Below are 26002 nucleotides of genomic sequence, written 5' to 3'. Positions count from 1 at the left end.
TAGTGAGAGGAGGTGGTGGACATTTACCGGCCGTTGAATTTTCAGTTCGCTAATAGCTTGGTCCCATATGAATGAGTTGTTCAAGCGACAATAGAGGAAATTGTGATCTATACTGCCGTCGTCCAAACCACATTCACACAACGAATTGTCACGTATTCTAATTTTATGTAGAAATACCGGAGAACAGCAATGACCTAAACGAACTCTACAGAGCACAGATATAACAGGTTTGGAAATCTTTTTGAATTTAAAAAACCATGGTTTTGTAGGAATGGTGGGTTGGATTGAAGCATATAAGCCTCCCTTCGTCTTACTGGACTCTGTCCAGTAGGCTTGCCATGACTTACTTAAATTAGACTTAGCAAGATGGAGTAAATCATAAGTGTTGGTTCCGGCGGTGATGATGATGGTAATTCTGTCTCTAGCTCTCTGCTATTATCATGTACCACAGGTCCCGTTTCATTAGATGAAGGAATCTCCAAGTTTTGGTCTTCTGTTTCCGGAAGTGGTTCTGCGACGTTATGATAATCAATAGTGTGTTCATTATCTATTCACAGATCTACCCTTTCTGAACCCAATGGTGCTAGATGACGATTCGACACTGTTGTTTTGCCACTGGTCTAGAATTTTGTGTAAGTACTGCTGCAATGGAATGATCGGAAGCGTCAGTTTCCACTGTAAAAGGTATATTTTCATCAATTGCATGTATAGAAGACTTTGCGATATCATTTTTCAAGCCTTCGAAACATTTAATTTGCTCGCTTGTGAGTGGAAAAATCGTCGTATTAGCAAGTGAGTGGATCCGTTCAGAAAATTTTGGAATCCACTTATAATAATGTGCGAACATGCCGAGTGTCCTTCTTAAGATCGGTAAATCGCTTGGTGGAGGTAAATTAATCAGTGGCTTGAGTCGCTCATTGTCAGGTTTAATTATGTGGTTTTGAATATTATAGCCTAGAATATTAATTGACTTTTGATAAAATTTGCATTTTTGTATACTCAGTGTTAAACCGTATTTCTTTGCGGCATTCATAAAACTTTCTAAGTTATAATCGTGTTCTTCAAGAGTACGGCCAGAAATAGTTCAATATCATCAAGATACGCATATGTATTTTGAAGCTTCTCTTTTCTTATAATCTAATCGATTGTTCGTTGGAAGCTCGAAACACCATTTGTTACTCCAAAAAAAATACGCCTGAACTGGTACAAATTTCCCAGTGCTTCAAAAGCGGTAAATTTTCTTTCTTCGGGTAGTATAGGTACTTGATGGTACGCGTTTTTCAGGTCTATTAGGCTGAAAAATGTATTCTTTGCCACTTTCGAAACTAAGTCTTCAAGGTTTGGTAAAGGGTACGCGTCGAGTTCTGTGTAACGATTAATTGTCTGAGAGTAATCAATTACAAGGCGTTTTTTATGAGTTTCGCTTTTTGTTATTAGTACTTGGGCCCTCCACGGTGATTTACTTTCTTCAATCACGCCCTCTGCTATAAGGTTTCTGATTTCTTCTTTAATAAATTCACTATCCTCTTTGTTGTGCCTTCGAGACTTTATAGCAATAGGGTTGCAGTTGGGAGATACATTCGCAAAAAGCGGTACAGCTGGTACTGATGCTTCAGCTACGTTACATACTTGAAGTGGATGTTTTGGGCCACCGAAAGAGAACTCTAGCGATTAATGTTCTTCGAGGACGTCATGGCCGATATAATTATCAGCCCAAAGATTTTTCACGATAAGAAGATTCACATTATCATATCTATGATTTCCGATTTTCAGGGTTTGCCAAGTTTGACCTTCTACTTGTGAAGTATAATTAAGAAAGGCCATATAAATAGTTTGATTGCAGGATTTTCTTTTTAACCCGCATAGTCTTGCAAAGTTGTCATTTATAAAACTGATGGAGCTGCCGGTGTCGAGAAGTGCTTCTGCTCTTATTCCTCGAATATAAGCGGGTACAGTAGCTTTACGTAATGAAGAAGGTGACGCTGCTGTGATACAAGCGGAAAGATCTTCAGTACCTACTACCACAGAATTTGTAGATTTAGAAGAGCTTCTACAAACAGTGGCAAAGTGCCCCTTCTTGTTACAGAGCTGACAAGTCTTTTCAAATGCAGGACAGTTCTTATGAGGATGTATTTGACCCCCACAAAAGAAACATTTTTGTCGTCGAGGATTATTAACAGAAGAGCAGGTCTCTTTGTGCAGAGTTTGTAATTTCGAAGAGGTTTGTTGGTTCTTTTGGAGCAACAGCATTTAAAGAGACAGTATTGAAGTTTTGAGAATTGATCTCTGCAGTTTTTAGAGAGAGTGTTTGGTTGTAAGCTTGATCAAGTGTTAGAGTTAAGTTTTCTAAAAGCCTTTGTCTGATTTTATGCGATGATATACCGGATATGAAACCATCACGTACGCTATCGTTTTTGTTTGTTTCTGCATCAACAGCCACAAAATCATAACCAGATTTTTTGGTTTTACATGCAGTTTTTGCAGTATTGTGATCGCTTCTTCGTAGTTCGTAACTTCGCTTATATATGTGTAGATATTTGGTGATATATGGTTTACCAAAAGTTGAAACTTTATGCTGTCCATTTTTCTGGCGGACGAACCGGCTTCTGCACGAAAATGAAGTTTTCGAAAGTTTTACGCCAGTGTATCCAAGCTCTCGTACTAGAGCTATCTGACGGGTCGATATCAAATCTTTCAGGGCGGAGATATCTATCCATTTTTTATTTATTTAGCTTATTAAATTGTAATAAGAGAAAACCTTTACTGAATATAAGGTTTTAATAAGCTACAATTAACAGTAAAATTTGCTTTGATTACATTAGATACATTGACAAATAACTAATAAAACAGATTGACAATGACGTCAACTTATAGCTGATAATTTCAACTAAGAAGTTTACATTTTTTGAACCACGTAATGAATTTAGGAATTATTAATTTTATTAATACAAGTATCATAACTATCTCCTAATGCATGGTAATGAATAGTATCATTTTAACACGAAAGTTGTACTTCTAAAATATTCTTAGAATAATTAGAAATCACTGAAATTTCTATAGGCTTGTTAATGTTGAATATCATTAAAAATAACTGAATTTATTAAAACCGCGCTAATCGTACTTTAACAACTAATTGGCCGTCTTCACTGACATTTTTTTGTAGAAGTATTGTTGAAGTTAGTTGAAGTTTACAATATTTTTTTATCTACATAAGGAATAATTAGACAGTTTAAACGCACTGTGCAACTGTGGGTTTTAAAATTCTTTGGTCACATCTCCAGAAAAGAGCACTTGATGGAAAGACTGGTAGTCCAGGGTCGGGTGGAAGGCAGAAAATCACGCGGCCGCTCACCGACCCGCTGGACTGACCTAATAAAGAAGGCAACCGAGTCCACTATGGTCGAATGTACTCGAAACCCTTCGAACCGCCAGACCTAGAAGCGCATTGCCTGGAGAGCGGTCGTCGGGAGCATGGGTGACCTAATAGGTCCTACTGCACATACAGCGTCAGCGCAACCACGACCTCTCTGACAAGAGTGTCCGACTAAGAAGAATAAACGCACTTGTTAACAAAACGCTGGTAAAGACGGCCATTGCCAGCTGACTGACAAAACCGGCGCTTGCGCAATTTAAGCGTTAGGTAATAAAATAATTAATAATTGGAAATTTAATTGTTTTTATGATCGAACAATCACCAACAGTCATCGAACAAACGATAATTGTTCAAAATTTATTAATCTGGGCGATAAAAATAAAGATATATAGTAAGGGTAGGCCAACTTAAGGGTGATCATTTGTTTAATTAAATATAAATAAATAAAAGACGAACAAACAATTATTACATTCGAACATTAACAAACAAACGACGAACAAATAATTAAAAATAATTAAATCCGAAAATCCAAACCGGCGCATGCGCAATGTAGGCTGTGTGATGGTTTGCTTATTAGATATAAAATAATTAATAATTGAGAATTTAATTGTTTTTATGATCGAACAATCACCAATAGTCGCCGAACAAACGATAATTGATCAAAATTTATTAAACTGAGCGATAAAAATAAAGATATCTAGTAAGGGTAGGCCAACTTAAGGGTGATCATTTGTTTAATTAATTATAAATAAATAAAAGACGAACAAACAATTTTTATATTCGAACATTAACGAAAAACGACGAACAAATAATTCAAAATAAAAAATCCGAAAATAAGAGAAGGGGCCAAATTCAGTGAGCCATCTGTGGGCAGAACATAGTTAATACACTTAGGGGCAGATTATACATAGTAACAAACGTATTAAGTAATCTGTGAGAATATGGCTGACAGAAGCAGATCATAGAACATGAGCTGTCAGCTGTAATATCTAAATTGTTTCTTTGTGTTTATTACGCCTCTAAAAATGTTATGATCGTTACATTCTTGCGAATATGGGTGCAAAAGACTCAAAACCTAGTTTTATAACGTATGAAGATGCAGTTAAACGAGGTAGGAAAAGTGATAAAGATAGTCGAAGTGTATTGTTTGATTGTGAAAATATCTGAGTGAATTTATTTCACAGTATCCGATAGTGAATTGAGACGCATCAGAGAAGCATTCAAGAGATGTGCCGGAGCGAACGGGACGGCACTGAGCCTGGAGGCTTTTGTTCACGAGGTTCTGTGCGACGGAGTTCCGTACGATGTTGCGGAATGGTTGTACCAGGCCTGCGGAGGCACCAAAAGGGGAATCGCATTCAAGGAACTCCTCTGCGGCATAGTAGTCCTCACTAAGGGCAACTTGGAGGAGAAAATAAAGTGAGAGATTATCCATATGACAATATAGAATTGTAAACACTTATGAAATGATGTTTTATGAATTGTAAAATTTCAGTCAACGTTATAACTATGTATTTCAAGTACAAAAAAAATCTTAAATTTTAAGGTTTCTGTGGACCCTGTATGTAAACAATCAAGGAGATAATGGCTCATACATATATAAAAAGGATTTTGCTCGAGCCCTGCACCTGGAGAATACGTCTCTCCCTGCCACTGCAGCGCAGCGCTCAGCTGAAATACTCCTTGGCCTCTTTGGCGCAGGAGACAAAGTTACATTTGACCAGTTTAGGTCTTGGCTACTCATACACAAAGATGCTACAGTGCTGTCAAAATGGCTACTGTCTGAAGTAAATGATGTTTATGATCTGGAAACCCCCACTTTTTATCAGACCTTGGCTGGTGTTACTCATTTGGAAGAGAGGGTGAGTATGCTTTTTATCTTAATAATTTGCTAGTGTAGTAGTAAACAGTTTACTGTAAACTGTGTACAGTTTGTGGTGTACATAAACAACCATGGTAAACATAAAATAAAAACAATTGGCTGTACAAAGCAATTCACAAAAAATTAAAATATGAAACATTATTTATTACTTTGTATGCATCTCATAGTTTACTATAATTATAAATCTCTCCAAACTAATAGTTTTTTAAAACACTTATAAGATCAATAAATTGTTGTAGAATAGCATCATTGTATGATGTAATGAGACTGTTAGTTTGTTTATTATAAAAAAAATAAGTATTGTCTTGGACATTTAATGTATCTGATCTTCACACTCCTATTGCTATATGCTATTACAGACTATTTCTCATAATACTAAATATTAGGACCTGGAAAAAGTTCTCACTGTTTCTTTTTCAAAATAAAAGCTTTATTTAAATTATAAGGAACAAAAAATTTTATTCAAAGTACTGCCCATAGCTAGCAAGTACTTTCTCCCATCTTTCTGGCAATATATGAATTCCGTGTTGGAAAAACTATGTTTCTTTTGAGGCTATCCTAGAATCAATCCATTTTTAGCTTCTTCATACAAATGAAAGCGCTGGTCAGCTTGGTCATGTGCCATTGAATGATATAGGTGAAAATTAGAAGGGGTTATGTCAGGTGAATATGGTAGGTGGGGTAGACCTTCCCTTTCAAGCATTTCCAGGTAGGTTGTCACTGGTTTTAAAACCTAAGATTGAGTGCTGTCATGTAGCAAAATCACATTGTTTTGTGTCTGCTTGTATAGGAGCCGCTTTTCCTTTAAGGCTCAACTGAAATGCATCAATTGCATTCGATAGCGATTCTGCTGTTGAAGCAGAAGTTCACACATGTGAAAACGTCGTTCAACGACATTTATAACGTAAACGCCACCACCCACCTTAGATATGAGTTCTAAGGTCTCAGTATAGTTACAATGGCTGCCCCACCCTTCAAACCGAGACGCATTACTGCTTCACGGCAGAAATAGGCAGGGTAATGGTACCTACCCTTGTGGACTCACAAGAGATCCTACCACCAGTAATTACGCAAATTATAATTTTGCGGGTTTGATTTTTATTAGACGATGTAGGAATATAAAGCATAAATTACAAAAGGATGCACGCTCGCAAGTCAGATTTCGACTGTTGGCAGGGGATCGGTAAAAATGCAACGACCGGTTCGTCTATGCACCGATGTACTAGCGAAATATTATCACCGCCGCTATACTGCAGTTATCGCCTGACTTTGCTTGTGAATTTTATTTTGTTTAGTGTAAATAATGTTTTGTATGATTGTGTGATAAATGAATGTGTTGATATAAAATAAAGTATGTATGTGTTGTTGTGTAGTGTAATTATAATAAAATATTATAAAATAAATAAATACATGTGAGTCACCCACACACGATGTTATTCCCTCACCGTGGAAGTCTATTGTGAACATTTCTTAAGGACGTATGTCATTAGAAAAATTGGTACTGGTCATTAGAAAAATTGGTACCGCAGGCGGGATTCGAACACCGGTGCATCGCTAGATACGAATGCACCGAACGTCTTATCCTTTAGGCCACGACGACTCCAAATGGGGATGTGATTGCCTTGAGCGGTTGTAGTATATTTTAATGTAGTATACATTATTAATAGTATACATTTTTGATGGATCATTTTATACACTGAAGAATACTGTTCTCTACATTGAAGATAAGGAATTTAAAAAATCTTAAAAATCGTGCACATAATATCCAGATATGACAAAAAATAAATACAGTAATTGTTGTATTTATATGTTACGTGTAGTGCTGCAGGCTATCTTATCATGTTTGTTTTCTATTTAGATCCATTTATTTGATTTTCATCACAATTTTAGCCTACAATATGAAATGTACGTATTTATGTCGTGCACTTGTATCTCATGTTAATTAACATGATGTACTTGTAAAATGTAGCTCTAAACAGTAACGAAGTACTGATAAAGGGTGGAAGAGAATGAAAAACAAACACAACGTAATCTGTGTACCCAAACATGTACTAATACAATTCTAAACGGATTTTTGTCTGTGTACGTATGTTTATTGCAAGCTAATCTCTAGTGGTTGAACTAATTTGAATACTGTTCCAAACAATGTATCAAGATAATTTTGAACTAACATTGTATGTCTTACTATTGAATTTCTCATTTTAATTTATTGACAAGCTAATAAGAATATTTTTGAAATATTTAAATGCATCGGTTGGATCTATCATTGAGTTTTTCTTTAAATTACTTATATATAATGCCTATAATGCGACGCTTTTGCCGGATCTTCTCAGCGCGTCGCGTTACCGTCCGGTGGTAGATTCTGGCACGATTCTTGCTAGGGTTCGTGTTAGCAACAACGTCAGGTTTGAGCGCCGTGAGCTAACCTACTCGCCCGGTTACGCTGATGTGGTCTCTCTACACCATCAGCTTAGGTAGGAGAAAAAAAAACGGCGTTTCTAAGAAATCAGAGAAGTTAAGCTTATGAATAATCCAAATGGTCTTGACCTATATGTTATGGGTATTTTGCGCAAATCAGATTTTTATCTTCACCGAAAAAATTTGGGAGATGTCACCCTGAACAAAAAAAAAAGAGGAGACAAAATTGTATACATATTATAAACATAACATTAGCTGCTATGATCAGTGATATGGTCATATCACGTGTGCATATGTACAGACTGCGACCACAACTACAATTACCTACGTTTTTCTTTTCTTTCTGAAAGCCAGATTATGAATGTAGCTTAAAGTATCATCTAAATAAAGATGTTACATCCCTAAAATATTTTATATTAGTTTATAAAGAAGTTTATAAGAAACTCGAAATAAACCTCCATTAATAATTTTTTTATGATAAATACTAGTAGCCTTGCAGTGACTTTGCTCCCATAATGCCCGAGCTGTGCTCAAATTATTTACTACTTTATTTTCAGTTTTTGTGTATGATACATGTAGAATAAAGCATGTCCACGATATTTTGCGGTTTTGCTATCGGAATCACGATACAATAACTTCTATAAACATATTGAATACTAGTCAACGCGGGCCCGCTCTACTGGCTGATGTTTGACTTAACTTTAAGCCGTTAGAAGAACAACATGAAAATATCCTTAAAATTTTATCATAATCGATCCTGTCGTTTCGGTGTCTATGTGAAATATAATTACATACATACTAACGTTTATAAGAGTATATTAAATGTAGATAAAATTTATCCAGGAAGTAACGAGCATTTCCATGTATGATTTACCTCCATTATGGACTACGTCGAATTTTAAATTGTAGTTTCTCAGTCCGATACCACACTAATCTGTATTTTGTACTTTTCAAATATAAAGTACCAGCAGGACATTTTGGCGGGAACGCGAGGAGTGAAGTTGTGTGATTTGTTTTATTTTGTCTATTTAGTGTTTCTTCAGGTTTAAATGTGTAATAACAATGGTTTATTAACTGTTGTAATATCTGTGAAAGTGCACAAATGTGGGAAAATGGAACGAAGCCGCTGAACGTAACTTCTCGGGACTCTCCAAAAAGTCCACTGAAACAATCTCAGTAAATGACCACCATTTTACTCAGATTATATTTCATCCCCTATCATCATCTCATTTCATTTAATTTCATCCCAGTTGATTAATGCCTCAAATTAATCATCTTCATTTCATTTCACTCCATAATATCATTTTTCGTAAAAATAAGAATATAAATTAAAATAAGACATGACTTAAAGGTCTTAGTTACCAGGTCATAAAATCCCTTAAAAAAAGTGGCAGCACTTGAGAAAGGTTTTTCATGAAACGACTAACCAATTACCTTACCGATGGTACATACGTATGTAACTGCGCACTGACAGCGCGCGTCCTCCGGCTCGTTATCGCTAGCGACTGAGGCCTTTAATGATTTCAGATAAGGTCGATTGATTCCGTACTCGTCCCCACGGCGTAGCGAATGTAGGTCTCACTGCTGAGTTTGACATTGAGTTAATTATGATCAATATGAAATTCGCCATCTTGACTCATGTAAATGTTACGAAAGTAATTTATTGTTTGGTACAGTGTCTCAAATCACATTAGATCCCAAGAAAACCAAGAAGGAATAATGAGATTTACTAGAGCCCGGCATCCTGCTGAGTACCTCTACCCTTTATAAGTCCTTCATATATCACGTCAGGGTAGCTCATCAGCTTAGTGAAAAAAAGCGATCCTCAGAAATACTGAAGCGCGTCAGATGTAAAGCTAATAATACGTAGGTACCTACCTAACAAATGTTCACGATTGACTTCTACCGTGTAGGAAAAACATTGTGTAATAACCGTGTAAACCACCTATATCCTCCGGTAATCACTTAACACCAGGTGGGCCGTGAGCTCGTCCACACATTTAATCAATAAAAAAATTAAAAGTTAAGGTGGGTTAATAGAACGTTAAAAAGAAATTCTGCGTTTAGGAAGTCTGACGACTTGAGCGTAACGTGAAGTGGAAGAACTGCAAAGTTGCAAAAATCATGTCTTTGCATTCTCGAGCGCTGATGAATTATATCTTTTTTTTCCCCTACCTACGCCGAAAGTTCGGTTTTCATTTTTTACAATGTCGAACTTTCGGCCTGGTAGGAGAAAAAATAGTATGTGCACCGCGGGAAAAAAGTAGGACATCTCATCCCGCGTGCACAATGTACTATTGTTTTGAAAGACATAATGCTAAAATAGTTAAAATATATTACCTCAAGCTAAACCTTCTGTAAAATAATTGTAATCTGACAACACGGCGATCTCTTGTTGTATTCTAGCCGCTAGCCTGTGATCCTATGAGAATTTACTCGAGCGTTATGGGGATCTATTCGATTTTGAAGATTAATTGATAGGAAGGAAAAAGGTATATAATGTACTCTTTCAGTAAGAGGGAAACGTCTACAGTTTACAATAGAAAATAAACAGCAGATATTATATTCCGAGAGATATTAAGGGATATTAAGTGAACCCTAAAAATGCTCCCATTAAAAAAAGGACGGACGGTTCGTAAGTGACACAAGCGAGCAGCGCATTATTAAAACTAGACGACGGCCGACTCGACGATTCTATGTACTAAGGGGTCCGTATTATTTGTAAGAGATTTGTAAAATATTTCACTATGTGATTCAGGATTCTCAGGATAGATTTCGATTTTTCGATTATTTTTGTTTAGCAGTAGGTAAAGATAGCTACATAGACTACGCAGCTAACGTAATGGTGTAGTACAAAAACAACAGCAGAACAATTTACAATATCTGATATATATTTTTAACGAATCGTGTTTCAATCGTGTTGACTGATTGTGTAATATCATAAACCGCAATAAAGCAGCTGATGACGCATCGAAACATTTCCAGGATATAATAGAGCTAGAAAAGTGCTTCTGGTCGCTCCGGAACGGCGCCCCGACGGGGCAGCTGGACGCGGAGAGCCTCGGGCCGCTGCTGTCCCCCCCGCTACCCGCCGCCGCCGTCGCGGGGACCTTCCTCGCCTTCGACGAGAACCGCGACGGACACGTCGACTTCAAGGAGCTGTGCTGCGGACTGAGCGCTGCCTGCCGCGGACCCACCACCGAGAGATTGAAATGTAAGTACCTACCCCCTCCCCCCCGGTGAACGTGTCACTGCGTCGCCCCCGCGCACCCCGCACACCCCCACATCACATCTCCCACTTTATACAGATGTTAACTTAAAAGTGTCAAATGTGTTACAGCCAGATAGTAGGTAGTTTGTGAACTACTCGTCTTACGAGTACTCGTCGTACTTAAACTGCTTTTGAATCATTGGCGCTTCAAGAACGAGACGGTATTTTCTGTTCAAGATTTTAATGTTTTTTTTTATTGCACTAAATGGTGTATCAAACAAACCTCATCAGTATGACCATCAAAGCTATTGAAGTCTCCCTGAGCGCTAATTTCATTGAGGAACGAATACGTTTTACTCAGAGCAGTACACTCAATACAGTTACTCCTCAATCGTCAAATGAAATCGAAAGGGTGCGCGCTGAGCCGCCACGCACGGACCACAGACAAGGCCGCAGGACCGAAGGTTGTACCTGTATTGTGAGAGCTACGACGCCGACATACATAAACACGCAAACACACAAAAATAATTTAGTTACTTCACTTAAATATTAGTACAAATTCACTCCAATTGAACGAGCAGAAGCAGAAATATTTACGGAAGTAAATTCACAGGAAAAATAAACACAAAACAATTAATAATAATAAATGTTTTTTTTTAATTGTTATTCTTAATTAAAAACAATAAAATAGCGATCTTAGCGATTTCGGCATTCTAGGTTTGCGTGTTAGAAGACAAACTGAAATCTGGCATTGTAACAATTATTTCCCGTACACTCACGAAGCGACCGGCGCGGCGGTGTAGGTGGTCCACACGTACATGAATTTATTTATTTATTTTTTATTTATTGCTTAGATGGGTGGACGAGCTCACAGCCCACCTGGTGTTAAGTGGTCACTGGAGCCCATAGACATCTACAATATAAATGCGCCACCCACCTTGAGATATAAGTTCTAAGGTCTCAGTATAGTTACAACGGCTACCCCACCCTTCAAACCGAAACGCATTACTGCTTCACGGCAGAAATAGGCGGGGTGGTGGTACCTATCCGTGCGGACTCACAAGAGGTCCTACCACCAGTGATTACGCAAATTATAATTTTGCGGGTTTGGTTTTTATTACACGATGTTATTCCTTCACCGTCGAAGTCAATCGTGAGCATTCGTTAAGTACGTATTTCATTAGAAAAATTGGTACCCGCCTGCGGGAATCGAACACCGGCGCATCGCTACATATGAATGCACCGGACGTCTTATCCTTTAGGCCACGACGACTTCAAAAGTATATATGCGTTATATACACGCGTATACGCGTAAACTATTCTCAATTCGCTCTCTTAGTTGTCAAGTGCTGTGAACTATAAGCGACACCTCACAATTCTAACTCGTTCTAAGATAAAATTTTCCACGGTGATATCTGAGAAGCCTGACACTTTCAAGACTTCTTTCGGCTGTAGAACTTGCTGTTCCGAACTAATTTATTCATACTACATTACTATATAAATTGGTATCCTTGGAAACGGTCTTATCCGCAAACGTCTAAAGTGTCAGGCAGACAGCCCGTCCCACGGATGGGCAACAAAGTGATATGGCCCGTCTTTTACTTTTTGAGGATCGGAACCGTATAATGAGTGCAGTGCAATAAATATCATTGGAATATCTAAGAATGCAGAAAATATAATATGTAGTGTATTAATTCTTTCGTCTTTTCATACTTCGCAAACTAAAAGGGGATTGTAATTCGCCCATAGTTTTTCGCCAGATCCTCTGGGTCGCAATTCCGATTCGGTGGTAGATTCTGCGAAGTACTGCTCGTGTTAACAAATTCTCTCAGGTTGAGCCCGTGAGCTCATCTACCTGTCTGGGCGTAGCTGGAATATCCTCTTAGACCACCTGTGAATAGGTAGGGGAAGTAAATAAATATAATTAATATGTAATATAATATTTTGACGATTAATACAGGCTTCTTATTTTTATTCAATCTCCATCACAGACCCGACTTGATAAAGCCCATATCATAGTTAATACGTGTCAATTACATTTTACATTTCCGATCTTTGGTTGTACAAACTCTTGATTGCATTGATCGTAGGCGACGATACAATTCTCAGTATTCGCAATAAGTACTGAAATGATCTTCTTAATCTCTAATTTGTTTGCGTCTGTCGCTTGCCCTCATTGTTTACCTCGGCAGCCTGGCCGTGAGCCGGTGCTCATCTGTCAGGCCAGAACTAATAATAATGATTATGTATCACCTTTCGTTATTTGAGCTCGTCGTGTCGTGGCGAGCACTAGACGCCTGGTGAACTCGTATCGAACATTGCGACCGTACTCGTGCTCAAACTCCGCAAACTTCTAGTTTCGCTTCCATGATGAAAGAATATAAATCAAATTTCTTTCTTCCTCTTTCTATCCTAATGTTCGTGAGAGAGAAATGTACTTGCGAGAGAAAGACTTCAGCTTTGCGCACTTTATTCAGAGTAAAGAAAATGCCAATAATCAGAGAGCGCTATCCAGAGTGTGGTTTGGAAACACATATTACGTTAACGTTATTACTGGTGGTAGGACCTCATGTGAGTCCGCACGGGTAGGTACCACCACCCCGCCTATTTCTGTCGTGAAGCAGTAATGCGTTTCGGCTTGAAGGGTGGGAAGGTTTTAACTATACTGAGACCTTAGAACTTATATCTCAAGGTGGGTGGCGCATTTACGTTGTAGATGTTTATGGGCTCCAGTAACCACTTAACCCCACTGAAATGTGGGCTGTGAGCTCGTCCACCCATATAAGCAATAAAAAAAAAGAAGATATAAGCGTACATTGAAATCTCTCGTAGCTGATGTGCGCCAATATTGCGTAACCGATAAAATATATGACTGGATCATGTGACTTTCGCAAACAACTATTTCCGTGTACACACTTTTTATGCACAGTCAGTGAACACTCGTGTACTAACTAGTCTGGCTTGTATCAATAAAAGTAGTCAGGCCCACAGCCCGACACATAACTTTACCCCGATTTGTTCTAATCATCATTTATTATCTTCTCTGCCTTAGTGCAGAGGCAGAATATTTCACAGATGATTTGATGTAAATTAATTACCAGGGTCGACAGTACGCAGGGCGTGTCCGTGCTCGAATTGCGTACACGGCACTACTACAAAAATACTAATACTTTTTATGGTTCTTCTACCATCAGTATAGTTACGAGCTGGGGCTCATCTTTCGTGACAACAAGGGCGACGGAGGGAAGGAAGCTACTACCTAGAAATGGGTTGTCCACGAAGTGGCAGGAAATCGCTTCCAAAAGGGTACCCCACATCGGGTGTAGGAGGAAAGCGATCAAGGGTGGAGGGGACGCACAGTCCTGCGAAGAGCACTCGTTTTGCACATTCTCGTGCAGTCCACTTAACGCACCCTAGCTAGCGGGTCGAGGAGCTCCCTTGGCAATGCCTTACCATCAGGTGGTCTAGCGTGCGGGTCAGCTATGTCTCCATCAACCCGCTCATGCATAGCACGAGTGAGCCTTCGGAAGAATCCCTCAAGCCTCTCCACTCCCAGAACCAAGGCGATTACGTAATTTATGACTTAACTTCAGAATCTGACTATCATGTGGATAGAAAGGTTCAGCTGGCTCGGCGACCTGTATGTGAGATAATACGGTCGGGTATCTGCGTAACTGATACGAGAAGATCTGCTCTCCAGGTACGACGCCAGCAGTCCCACATAGACATGTTGATAGAACCGTTTCCCACAACAACGTTTAGACTAACCCCACGTGCTAGATGCAGTACGGAGTACTGGCACGAATAAGACCGGATTCCAAATGATGCAGGACACGGACCAATCGTAGCGTCGTCAAGTGACCACTGGGAAACCTGAATTGTTCGAGTCTGATAAGGATCTCTAGCGACATCCTTCTCAGCAGCAGCCGATCGGACGATAACTGGAGGGCCTTAGTCTATACTTGCCGGGTTTGGGCAGCTCTTGCCCAACTTCCAGATTCCTGGTGTTTTCATGTCACCAATGCCACGCTTTTATAGTCGTGTCGATTGTGTCTACAATTTTCCAGACAATTCGAGGAGTTATATAGATAACAACATAGGTTGAGAACATTTTTGGGGCCAATTTAGATTATCGAGGTAACATATAAATGTAGAGTAAATAATGAGTTGATCCTACACACTCGTATTCTTTGCTAACCCGCTAAGCTATCGCCATCAGTAAGATAATAAGCGGAGCTGCACACGTGCGTTTCTCTGACACTATAAAAGGACATTCTCGCATCATGTGCAAGAGATGTCATCACCAGACACCGGAGGACGTGGTGCGATCGTTGTGTGCAGTCGACGGGACGTCGTCTACGGTATCGTACCGTGAATCGATCCTGATTCAAGAAATATTTCGCATCTTTAGAACTATAGTGGCCCAATCCAAATATAATATGTTTTTTTGGAAAACACCGAATACAGTTTTCAAACCGAAAAGACGTAGAGGAAGGGGACGGAGCGACCGACCGACGGACCGATAGATAAGCTTGTCCCTTTATAAGCTACTCTTGGTCATTTGATAATGGAGTCGCTCAAAAGGGTCACACTATGTCCATGGTCATACTACGTCCATTTTTGCATTAAACTTGAACTTATAAAACTAAGGAACTTATAAAACTTGTTGATTTATGTTCTGGAAGTTAACAAACAGGTTAGGAACAAAACAAAATACTTATATAATTGAAATGAGTAATATAATCATCGGGCATAAGATGCATATTCCCCTTCATGAACATATAAGATGTTGAAGTTCTCGTCTGAAAGCGAGGCTCGTTTTGATGTTAAAATGTCTTTACCCGTGGAAATAAGACGTTCAACTGCAGCGCGTGAGGGCACAGCAGTATTGTATTTAATGAATAGATTTATGAATATCTGTTCCCCGAGGTTGGCAGGATCTCTTGTGAGTCCGCGCGAGTAGGTACCGCCACCCTGCCTATTTCTGCCGTGAAGCAGTAATGCGTTTCGGTTTGAAGGGCCGTTGTAACTATACTGAGACCTTAGAACTGATATCTCAAAGTGGGTGGCGTATTTACTTCGTAGATGTCTACGGGCTCCAGTAACCACTTAACACCAGGTGGGCTGTGAGCTCGTCCACACATCTAAGCAATAAAAAAAATATTAAGTTAATCCGTTAATCAAAATGTTAACTTCGTCAATTAACAATTAACGGATTTCCAGCTACATATATAAGCTAATAAATATACATTCCGGTATTCAGTCCAATGTCACACAACGTGTTGATGTTCACGAGCAGAGCAATAGCTGTCACCGGGCTTCTTCTATCAGTCTTATTAGTTGCCATCGTAATAATTGTTGTATTTTCGTATTTGTTCACACGCGCGTCACGTTCGGCGGCGACCGTTGCTTCCTCGTATTGTGTTAATAATCACAAGAATGAGAAATGATTATGATAAGGAACGTTATCGCAACTCTCGTGATGCGGCGACGCTCTCACATAACGCGTATTGTGTTGGGCAACCGATCTGACGGGCAACGTCACGGGCACTTCCTAGCGCGAGACGCGGAGTTCGAGCTGCGCCGGCCGTCTCTGTCCGGTGTAGCACTTATGTATTATAACGTCTGTATAACAGGTTCGTCTATCTAGGGCCAGTGTTAGCACTACTCACCCTTACTTTGAGCCCCGTGAGCTCACCTACACGTTAGGGCGAAGCTGATATAGTCTCTCAAGGCTATCAGCATAGGTAGGAAAAAAAAAGTCGGCATTCTTACGGTAATAATTCCTCTAGGACGGGACCCAGCTAGAGTAGTAGTACCTCTAGGACTGAATAGAACTATTGCCTGTGCTGTATAAATAAATTGGACTATCTGTACTATGACGCAATCTGTTACAAAATTAACTACAAATTTTTTTTTAATACTCCTTCACTGCTACTAAAATCACATGATGTTATTATATAATAGCAGCACCTGCAGGCAACGCCTGGTAGTAAGATTTATCTAGACTTCAATTCTACTAGCATATTTCTTATTAATCTAACTAGGGATGGAACGGACATGGGACAAAAACTAATTTGTAAATTGTACGACAAGTACATTTTAAAATGTATGCTATCTCGCGAGTTATCTTTAGATATCGGTAGTGAGAAAATAATCCTTGAAAAGCTTAATCAGTTGTCTAATTGAAGGGTGTAATTGCCATACTTCCTATTCCTTATAGAACAACACCTCTAGCTCAAACGTCTCCCGGAAACCCATATGGCGATGCATTCCGGACTAGGACATGTGACCTTCAGGTTGCGGGCTCAATTTGACGCAGAGCACTTTGCTTGAGTTTGACAGAGCTACCAAGGCTGCCAAACTGTCTTCATTCTTCTTAAGACTGTTAAGGAAGCGTTTGCATTCAAGGTTGCTTGCCAAGACGTACAGAGATATTGCTTGCTAGTCGACAGATAAAAATGCAATTTCAAATAAACATTATTATTTTACGTTAATTATAAGGGTTTAAGGGAAGCTCCATGCGACTGATCAGGTGAAAGACTTTACTAAAACCCCAATTAACGAGTGCGTGCGCCAAGCCTCAGTTCGCAAACTATGGAAAACATCTGTCAAGGCTTTAATAAACGAGAATTCCACATGATCACGACTGCTCTGCCTAGCTAGAGCAACCGACTGTGATGATAAGGGTTTCGTTCTAGAAATATATCCACATGAACGTGAACCTATCTCTTCAATTCAATATTATCACGTGTTCACTACTTGTCGTAAAGATAACGTATAAAATATTATTATTTGATCATGAATTCGTCAGTCGTCCGTGGCCACGAATACTGTAAAGCATTTGTAACGTCGCCGCGCGGCGTCGCGTCGGAGTCAATAGGTACAATAAACAATAAACACGTAATTCTGTTAATTTTTTTTATTATTTCACCAAACTGTTGCGAGTGAGCAGGAGCAGGACGCATGCTGGCCGCAGGACTCGAACGCCTAGAATACACACTCGTGTTGTCTTTAAACTAAGTTTCATTCATCTATATATTAATACGTGAAGCAAAAACTTTATATCCCTTTTTAAGAAAATTGCGCGGACGAAGGAGTATGAAATTTTCCACACTTATAGAGAATATAGAGAAGCGTAGAGTGCGCAATGCATATTTTTTTTTTTTTAAATACATTTAATCAATAAAGAAAACATTACACACACTACATACCATGTATTTGACGCACACACGCATGCATACTAGGTATTTATTGTCAAACTTTTGTTCTTGACGTCTGTGGTCAAATTGGGAATAGAATATGGTTTGTCTTTGTTAATATTTTTTATAGTGTAGTCTTGGCGAAATTTGTGATTATAGAAGTATAAAATACAATCATAATAGTGTACAAACTTACAATTCCAATTAATTACAGTCGAATTTCAACTACTGCGGGACCTCTAGTACATTTTAAAAAATCGTCGTGGCCCAAAGGATAAGACGTCCGGTGTATTCGTATCTAGCGATGCACCGGTGTTCGAATACCACACGCGGGTACCAATTTTTCTAATGGAATACGTACTTAACAAATTTAATGTTCACGATTGACTTCCACGGTGAAGGAATAACATCGTGTAATAAAAATCAAACCCGCAAAATTATAATTTGCGTAATTACTGGTGGTAGGACCTCTTGTGAGTCCGCACGGGTAGGTACCACCGCCCTGCCTATTTCTGCCGTGAAGCAGTAATGCATTTCGGTTTGAAAGGTGGGGCAGCCGTTGTACCTATACTGAGACCTTACAACTTATATCTCAATGTGGGTGGCCCATTTACTTTGTATATGTCTTTGGGCTCCAGTAACCACTTAACAACCAGGTGGGCTGTGAGCTCGTCCACATATCTAAGCAATAAAATAATAATAAAAACAATTCAAAACTAAAAATTGATTACAATTTTTTTGTAAATAATTATATCGTTACGTAGATAAATATTAAATAACAATGCATCAGCGTAACAATGACATTAATTGTACAATTTTTATTCTTATTTGTGTTGCTTTACTGTCCCCCCAAACGTTTCCCCGTCCTTGTGACGTCACGCGCAGGGAGACAGTCCGCGGGCGCGCGGCTCCACGTGGCACATGTTCAAGTGAGCTCGTTTTGTCTATAGTTTGCTTCAAGATCTTCGATCTGGACAGCGATGGACTCTTGAATAAAAAAGAACTCATCGATATGGTGAGTGTCCTGTGCGAGGTGGCCAACGAGAACCTCAAGAACCAGGGGTCCAGATCCTCCACGCCCGATGGGAGCGAGATGGGGATCCAGAACTTCGACCCGGACGTGATCCTCGCCAACTTGAGGGACAAGCTGGTCGTCGCACCCAAGAACGGACGGAAACCGAACTTCCACCTCGGACCCCACGGAGATACTGAAGATATCATTAATGTGGTCAGTTCTATTCATTGGTACAATACAACGATAGAGTGATGGAGGCACAGAACAGGCGACATGTGATAAGTGGTCGCCACCCCGGACAGTAGCTGGACGCGGAGCCCGGCCACATGTGAAGCCTGCTCCACACTTTAAAAGTGGTGACACATATTTTGAAGAATTAAATTCTCTTCCGGGGTACCTCGAGACTCCTTGAAATATTTTTTTCCAGGCACTTGTTGCAACTTGTTACTGAGACTTAGCCAGACAACCACATATACTTATTTTTCTATGTTCCATTAAAACCAAGGTATTAAAACGTGTTGAAATTGTACTTATTGAGCACGAATCGGATGAGAGAGACATCGGTGTACAGTCGAAAGAGTCTAGATCCAAAGAAGTTTCAACAAATTCCGGTCGCGACCTGAGACGCTCGTTACTAACTTTATAGCCGGAGAGCAAGGCCGATGGAGACGTGCTGCTTCCGGAGACGGTGCTGACGCTGGAGGACTTCCTCATCTGGTCGGTGGAGAGCGCCCACGGAGTCGTGACGCCCTTCCTCGACCTCGTCTACCAGGTGTGCCACATCGTGCTGGGGCTGCGGCCGCACTGCCGACACAGCGAGAGGGACATCGGTCAGTACGCGTTGCCCCTCCCCCTCCCCTCCCGCTTGTTGCATCGCCTCCTAACGGCGACGTGTGCGCTGATTGCAGTGCTGGGCTGGCTGCGTCGCTCGGTGGCGCGGGGGTACAGCGTGGGACAGTTCTGGTACCTGGTGGCGGCCGAGTGGTGGGGCGCGTGGCTGGCCTACACGGGGGACGCGGCGGACGCGTGCTGCCGGCCCGCGACGCTGGCCGACGACAGCTTCATGACCAACTCCACGGAGTCCATGGGCTCGCTGCTGTGGCGCTGCGAGACGGCCTCCGTGGACAGCGCGGGCTCCAGCAGCGGCGTCAGCAGCGCCGCGTCGCCGCGCCGGCACCCCGGCTCCGTGCGGAACAAGCGCCTGCTGGCGGACAACACGCTCAAGGTCCGTCCCGCGCCGGGGCCCGCGACCCACGACACTCCCTCTCGGAGGAGAGCTCACGGATTTATTTGCTTGTAAAATACAAAAAATATAAAACATTGAACAGGTCCGTACGCTAACAGGCGAGGGCGGCCACCTGCGGCGCGACGTGACGCTGGCGCAGCACCGCGACTTTGAGCTGGTGCCGGACGCGCTGTGGAGGGCCCTGGCGCTCTGGTACGGAGGACCCGACCCTCTGCCCAGACAGGTTTGCTTTATCAACAATCATCCCTTTGCTTTTCTTTATTTATTTATTACGTGTACGGGTGACCGAGCTCACGACACATTTGGTGTTAAGTGATTACTGGAGCGCGCAGATATCAATACCTGAATGTCTCGCCCACTTTGAAACATGAGGTCTGGGTTCCCAGCTGCCTAGTATAGCGCGGCTGCCTCGCCCTTCAAACTGAACTGCACTGCTGCTTCACGACAGAAACAGGCAGGGCGGTGGTACCTACCCGTGCGGGCCCACAAAACGTCCTAGCACCAGTAGTTATGCAAATTATAATTTTCGGTATAACTTTTAATACACAATGTTATTCCATTATTGTGGAGGTCAATCGTAAACATTTGTTTAGTTCGTATTGCACACTACCCCTGCGGACCCGCAGCCCACGACGGCTTCAAAGTCGAGCTCTGCTGCGTTAATTTCTAATTAAGAAAGAACATATCGGGGCTTTCGGCTACAGAGCTGGCGGTGCCCGGACCCGGAGCCGCGTATACTGCGGACTTTTTGATCGATGTTAACAAACAATTTAAAAAAAACCTTTATTTTTCAATTAATAATTGTGTAGAATAATTGTTTTATGGCCGAGAATCTCTTGGTATAGTTCCAGGGGGTCACAAGGCACTGTGTCGGGGACTTCCTGTTACAGTAACCGTTAATAATGTAAACTATGAGAGCTGTAGTTTGAAGTAGTATATAATAGAATTATTTTGTCCGTGCAGCTTGGGTTCGTAAAAAATCGGAGCGGTGCAGCGAATATTTCGCTCTCTCTTCCACTCACGAGCCTTATGAACGGGCATAGTGATACGCATTATTGTTGTCGATAAGCGTTATCGATAGTGTATTTAGTTTTGTCATTTTGTGGGTTAGTGATAATAATGAAAGAAAAAAATCACTAATCCAACACTTACGTCACATATCGCCGCAGCAAGTTAAAGAGAACGGCAGAAATGAACACTTTGTAACTTTTCGGGATTTATTCTCATTTCAGTGAAAAATTTTAACACATTGTTGATAATAACACATGCTTGTGCTGGTATATTTTTGCCAACAAGCAAAATATTTGAATACATTTTGCCGTTTTGGTACAAAACAAAGGAGTAGCCATTGTGTCACTAAAGAAATTCAGAGAGCGAATGCACAAAATCGCATTTCTCTTTGATATATGTACTATAATTTGCAGGTAGGTTCAACAAATTACTCATAACATAACAATGTCTCACCACCCTACGTATGCCACCCCGCCGCCGTGTACCTGCCTTCGATGACTCATTTATTTTTATCGATAATGCCGTTGCGCCCGCACAACATGCCCCACCGCTCTAGCCGGGCTATGTTTTAAGACCCGAACTGCACGGACAAAATAATTCTACTATAGTGATTCAGTGATACAGATGAAGCACAGTGAATAAGCTGGAGGTCTGCGTTCCAGGTGATAAGGCCTCCGAACTCTGACGTGGAGCTGGAGCTGTACCCGCTGCAGCTCAAGATCATGCGGCACGTGCCTGCCGCGCTCGGCACGCACGGTACGCACCCGCCGCCACTACACTACTAACTACACATGCCTTTGTAATGCCAACGATGGAAGACTTTACGGCCGCTCTTTTGGTAACTGGTTACCGTCCGCCGGGGACGTTGATAAAGTCGGGTTCGTAGCTTCTCAAACTTCTTTTGAAGAAAGAGATGCGACAGCAATCAGGGAGGAACGTCGACGGTCGGCCGGTGAGCGGTAGAGGTGGGAACGGTAGACAAGTGTAGTGCGTCCTTGTCGCAGGCTCGGCGGGCTGCGTGCCGGACCGCCAGCTCGCCTACACCGCCGCCTTCTCGCGCCTCGCCACCATCCGCCAGGTCGGTGCACACCACGCTTGCTTCTGTTTTGTTTGCTGTATGCACCCGTGTGTCGAGTCTGACGTTACCTCATCAACTTGTGTACCGGTGTGTGTAGGTTTGCGAGTTTATATGCGGCGCCTTGGGTCTGGCACGAGAAGACATGCGCCTGTGGCTGCTGGGGGGGCAAGGGGGGGGCGTTGCCGGCGCGCAGGCGGGGGGCCACGCGGGGGGCGTGCTGCTGGACGACGAGCAGCGCACGCTGCACGAGCTGCACCTCGACGAGCGCTCCCGGCTGCTGCTCGAGCTCCGGAACAAGGACCTCACGTGGCCGGAGGAGATCGGAGCCATCAGGTACGCGACTCGGCGGAGCGCGCCCGCGACTCAGTCGCCAACGTACATTCACTGAGAGTCTGTTGTGTTCCAGCTCCAACCGCGCGACGGAGAGACGCGAGACCCTCATCGCCCCCAACCTGCCGGGAGCCACCGGCCTGCACAACCTGGGGAACACCTGCTTCATGAACGCGGCGCTGCAGTCGGTCAGTCAACGTACCCGCCTCGAGGCGTGAGGTCGAAGTCTCGGCTGCACACTGCGACAGTTGCCTCACAGTGTCTCATGGAGTGTACTGTAATGCACCGGCACCGTGTGTCCGCAGGTGTGGAACACGGGCCCGCTGACGCGCTACTTCAACTCCGGCATGCACCTGTACGAGGTGAACCCCGGCAACCCGCTGGGCACCGGCGGCGCGCTGGCCGTGCGCTACGGGGAGCTGTGCAAGGAGGTACCGGGTGTTGAGCTGTGGAGGAGTTCCCGCACAGCTTTCATCTTATATATCGGCGCAAATATAACGATTCACCTACTTACTATAAAAATAATAACGATTGAATGTGATAATCGAATCATCTAATCTTCAACTAATTATAGTAACCGGCAAACATCTTGAGCAAATGACCTTGACTGCGCAGAACCGAATTTTAGATCACTTTGGTGGTGAGGGTGAGGCGCGACGGCAGGGGAAATCGTATCGAGCGCGTTATTGGTAGATCAGTCGAACCTTGCGTCCCGCACCGCGCCCTCGTTCCGCTTGCTCCCAAAAGTACGCTTGCGTACAGTGAAAAGTCTATCGTTATTAATCGTTAAGTTATTTGTTATAATTACTTGTGGACTTTGTTGCCATTGCTATTTGTTGAGTGTTTGTTGATTTTTTATAAACATACACTATGCCGCGACAAACCGGTGTAGTATTCAAAAGAAAGGGTAGAAAAATTGTGTACGACGTATATTGCTTCATTATAAAACAGGGGAAGAATAATATGGAAAAATTAAAACAAACTTCGGAAGTAACAAAACCATCAGTGAGTACTGTTAGGTGCATTATTAAGGAAGCTAAAGGCTCTGGCTTGCTCGCCGTGTTTCGGACTCCGGGTAAGAAAAGATCAGGAAAGAAGAAAGTTACCGGAATGGATAGTTTCGTTCAATCTGTAATAAAAAGATGTAATCATAATAACTACATAACAAGCAGCGAAACTCCGTACCGTAGAAAGGCTTCGAAAATTTTAAAGAAGATATAAATTTTAATGGCTCGGAATGAAGCTTACGACGTATTATGAAAGAGCTAGGCTTTAGATGGAAAAAAAAGAACAGAAAATAATCGGAAGCTGGTAATTGAAAAAAGTAACATTCGATTACTACGAATCGAATATCTTCAAAAAATAATTAATTATAGACAAAAAAGAAGACCGAATCGACCGAGTTGTAAACTACACCGATGAGCCCTATGTCGACTAATCACGATGATAGCGACTCGGGTGATGAAAACAGTGATGATGATGATGGGTCAAGATTATGATAACGAAAAAAAAAATACAAATACCAGCTTCGCTTCAACTGAACCAAGACCTGGCCACAGCTCTAGTTTTGACTTAATAGAAGGAATATCTATTTTACCCCAAGATTAAATTATTATAATTATTAACCTACATTTTTTGTTGATGATCTAATAAATATATAAAAAAATACATATGTTGATTTTAATAATTTAATAGCATTATGACGCAGAGTAAATAATGTTTTTGCACGTGAGTGTACCATGCGCAAACTTACCCCCACTACGTCAACAAATGCTCAAGAAGTTTGCCGGTTATTATACTCTGTGTTTATTACGATGAGAAATTGATGTTAAACAGTCCCCTTTATTGTAATGCTTGTAACCCGAGTGCGGTGCGCGCGCAGGTGTGGTCGTGCAGCGCGCGCTCGGTGGCGCCGCTGGGCGTGCGCTGGTGCGTGTCCCGGCACGCGCGCGCGCTGGCGGGCGGCGGCCAGCACGACGCGCAGGAGCTGCTGGCGTGGCTGCTGGACGCGCTGCACGAGGACCTCAACCGCGCGCGCCCCCCCGCGCCCGCGCCCGCCCCCGCGGACTCCGCCGGCCGCCCCGACCAGGTGCGCCCCGCCCCCGCCCCCACCCCCGCCCCGCCCCGCCGCGGCGTGCGCGGGGACTATGTATGCACTGTGCGCTCAGGTGGTGGCGGCCGAGGCGTGGGAGGCGCACACGGCGCGGAACCAGTCCATCATCACGGAGCTGTTCTACGGGCAGCTGAAGTCCAAGGTGCGCTGCGACACGTGCGGCCACGAGAGCGTCCGCTTCGACGCCTTCAACATGCTGAGCCTGCCGCTGCCCATGGAGTCCTACCTGCGCTGCGAGATCAAAGGTACAAGGACTTAACTTCTCAACATGGTCGGGCACACGTGGCCGGGGACTCTGCACTCATTGCGAGTGGACCACTGATGCTGTAACTAACATAAACTAAAGCAATTACAAAAAAAAAACATATGAAAATGTTTTTCTTTTGCGTTGCATAACATTTTTTTTATACCCAGACAGACGAGCATGCGGCCCACCTGATGGTGATTGGCTACCGTCACTCATGGTCGTAGCGATGCAAGGGCAGAGCCATGCCGCCGCCCACCGCTTCTCCACAACAAAGCATGCAAGCAAACGGCAAGAAAGTTATCTAGTTTTTTTCTTTTTTCGGCCCGGGGGCTGCACCTCCTACGAGTTGCCCGCGCCTAAAGGGCGCGCGGGGTTATAGGGTTTGACGATCTGAAGATGTTGGGAGCAGACCGCGGGCCCAAGGATTTTTAGGGCCCTACCGCATTAAACGACTCCCTTGCATTCTTACACCCGACGTCCGATCTCCGTCTGGGGTCAGAACCCGGTCAGAGTAGGGGGGTTCCCGCAGTCAACACTACAACCAGACACGCGGCGCCACCCCGAGGACGCCCGACCGACGGGTCGTCGAGGCGATAGTCGACAACCGACGACGCCGGTCTCCGCGGTACGGCGCCCCTACCAGGTCCGGGCGATGCCGCTGATGTTCCAGGATACCCCGTTGGGCCGGAACCAGCCTGCCAGGTCGGAATGCGATCCACCACCGACCGGGTTGCTCTTCCACAGTATGTTCGGCGACGACAGTGACGACGACAATGCGGACCGCATCGCAGTCCTCAGCCGCCGACGCGCCGTCCCGTCCTCCTGGTGCCAGCGCGCTAGAGTGACGGTAGCGTGCGGCGCAGCCTCAACCCCCTC

General features: G+C 42.6%; 1 protein-coding gene across 2 annotated transcripts in view; it reads left to right on the top strand.

Annotated features, from left to right (window-relative positions):
- Nucleotides 1–4295: 4295 nt before the first annotated feature.
- LOC101736510 (ubiquitin carboxyl-terminal hydrolase 32) overlaps nucleotides 4296–26002 on the top strand; it is a 29338-nt gene continuing 7631 nt past the window's right edge. For both annotated transcript variants that reach the window (XM_021352523.3, XM_012696866.4), the window contains exons 1-15: nucleotides 4296–4484; nucleotides 4558–4792; nucleotides 4920–5235; nucleotides 10659–10887; nucleotides 19037–19314; nucleotides 19748–19931; nucleotides 20010–20326; nucleotides 20430–20570; nucleotides 22021–22114; nucleotides 22363–22436; nucleotides 22534–22769; nucleotides 22843–22954; nucleotides 23072–23197; nucleotides 24649–24855; nucleotides 24935–25124. In XM_021352523.3, the coding sequence (XP_021208198.2) occupies nucleotides 4427–4484; nucleotides 4558–4792; nucleotides 4920–5235; nucleotides 10659–10887; nucleotides 19037–19314; nucleotides 19748–19931; nucleotides 20010–20326; nucleotides 20430–20570; nucleotides 22021–22114; nucleotides 22363–22436; nucleotides 22534–22769; nucleotides 22843–22954; nucleotides 23072–23197; nucleotides 24649–24855; nucleotides 24935–25124 (2797 nt within the window). In that variant the 5' untranslated portion in view covers nucleotides 4296–4426. The remainder of the gene's footprint in view (nucleotides 4485–4557; nucleotides 4793–4919; nucleotides 5236–10658; nucleotides 10888–19036; nucleotides 19315–19747; nucleotides 19932–20009; nucleotides 20327–20429; nucleotides 20571–22020; nucleotides 22115–22362; nucleotides 22437–22533; nucleotides 22770–22842; nucleotides 22955–23071; nucleotides 23198–24648; nucleotides 24856–24934; nucleotides 25125–26002) is intronic.

The sequence above is a fragment of the Bombyx mori genome, chromosome 16, assembly GCF_030269925.1.
Source record: "Bombyx mori chromosome 16, ASM3026992v2".
NCBI classification, from domain to species: Eukaryota; Metazoa; Arthropoda; class Insecta; order Lepidoptera; family Bombycidae; genus Bombyx; species Bombyx mori.
Note: the sequence above shows the minus strand (reverse complement) of the source record. Positions and strands in the feature narration are given on the sequence as shown.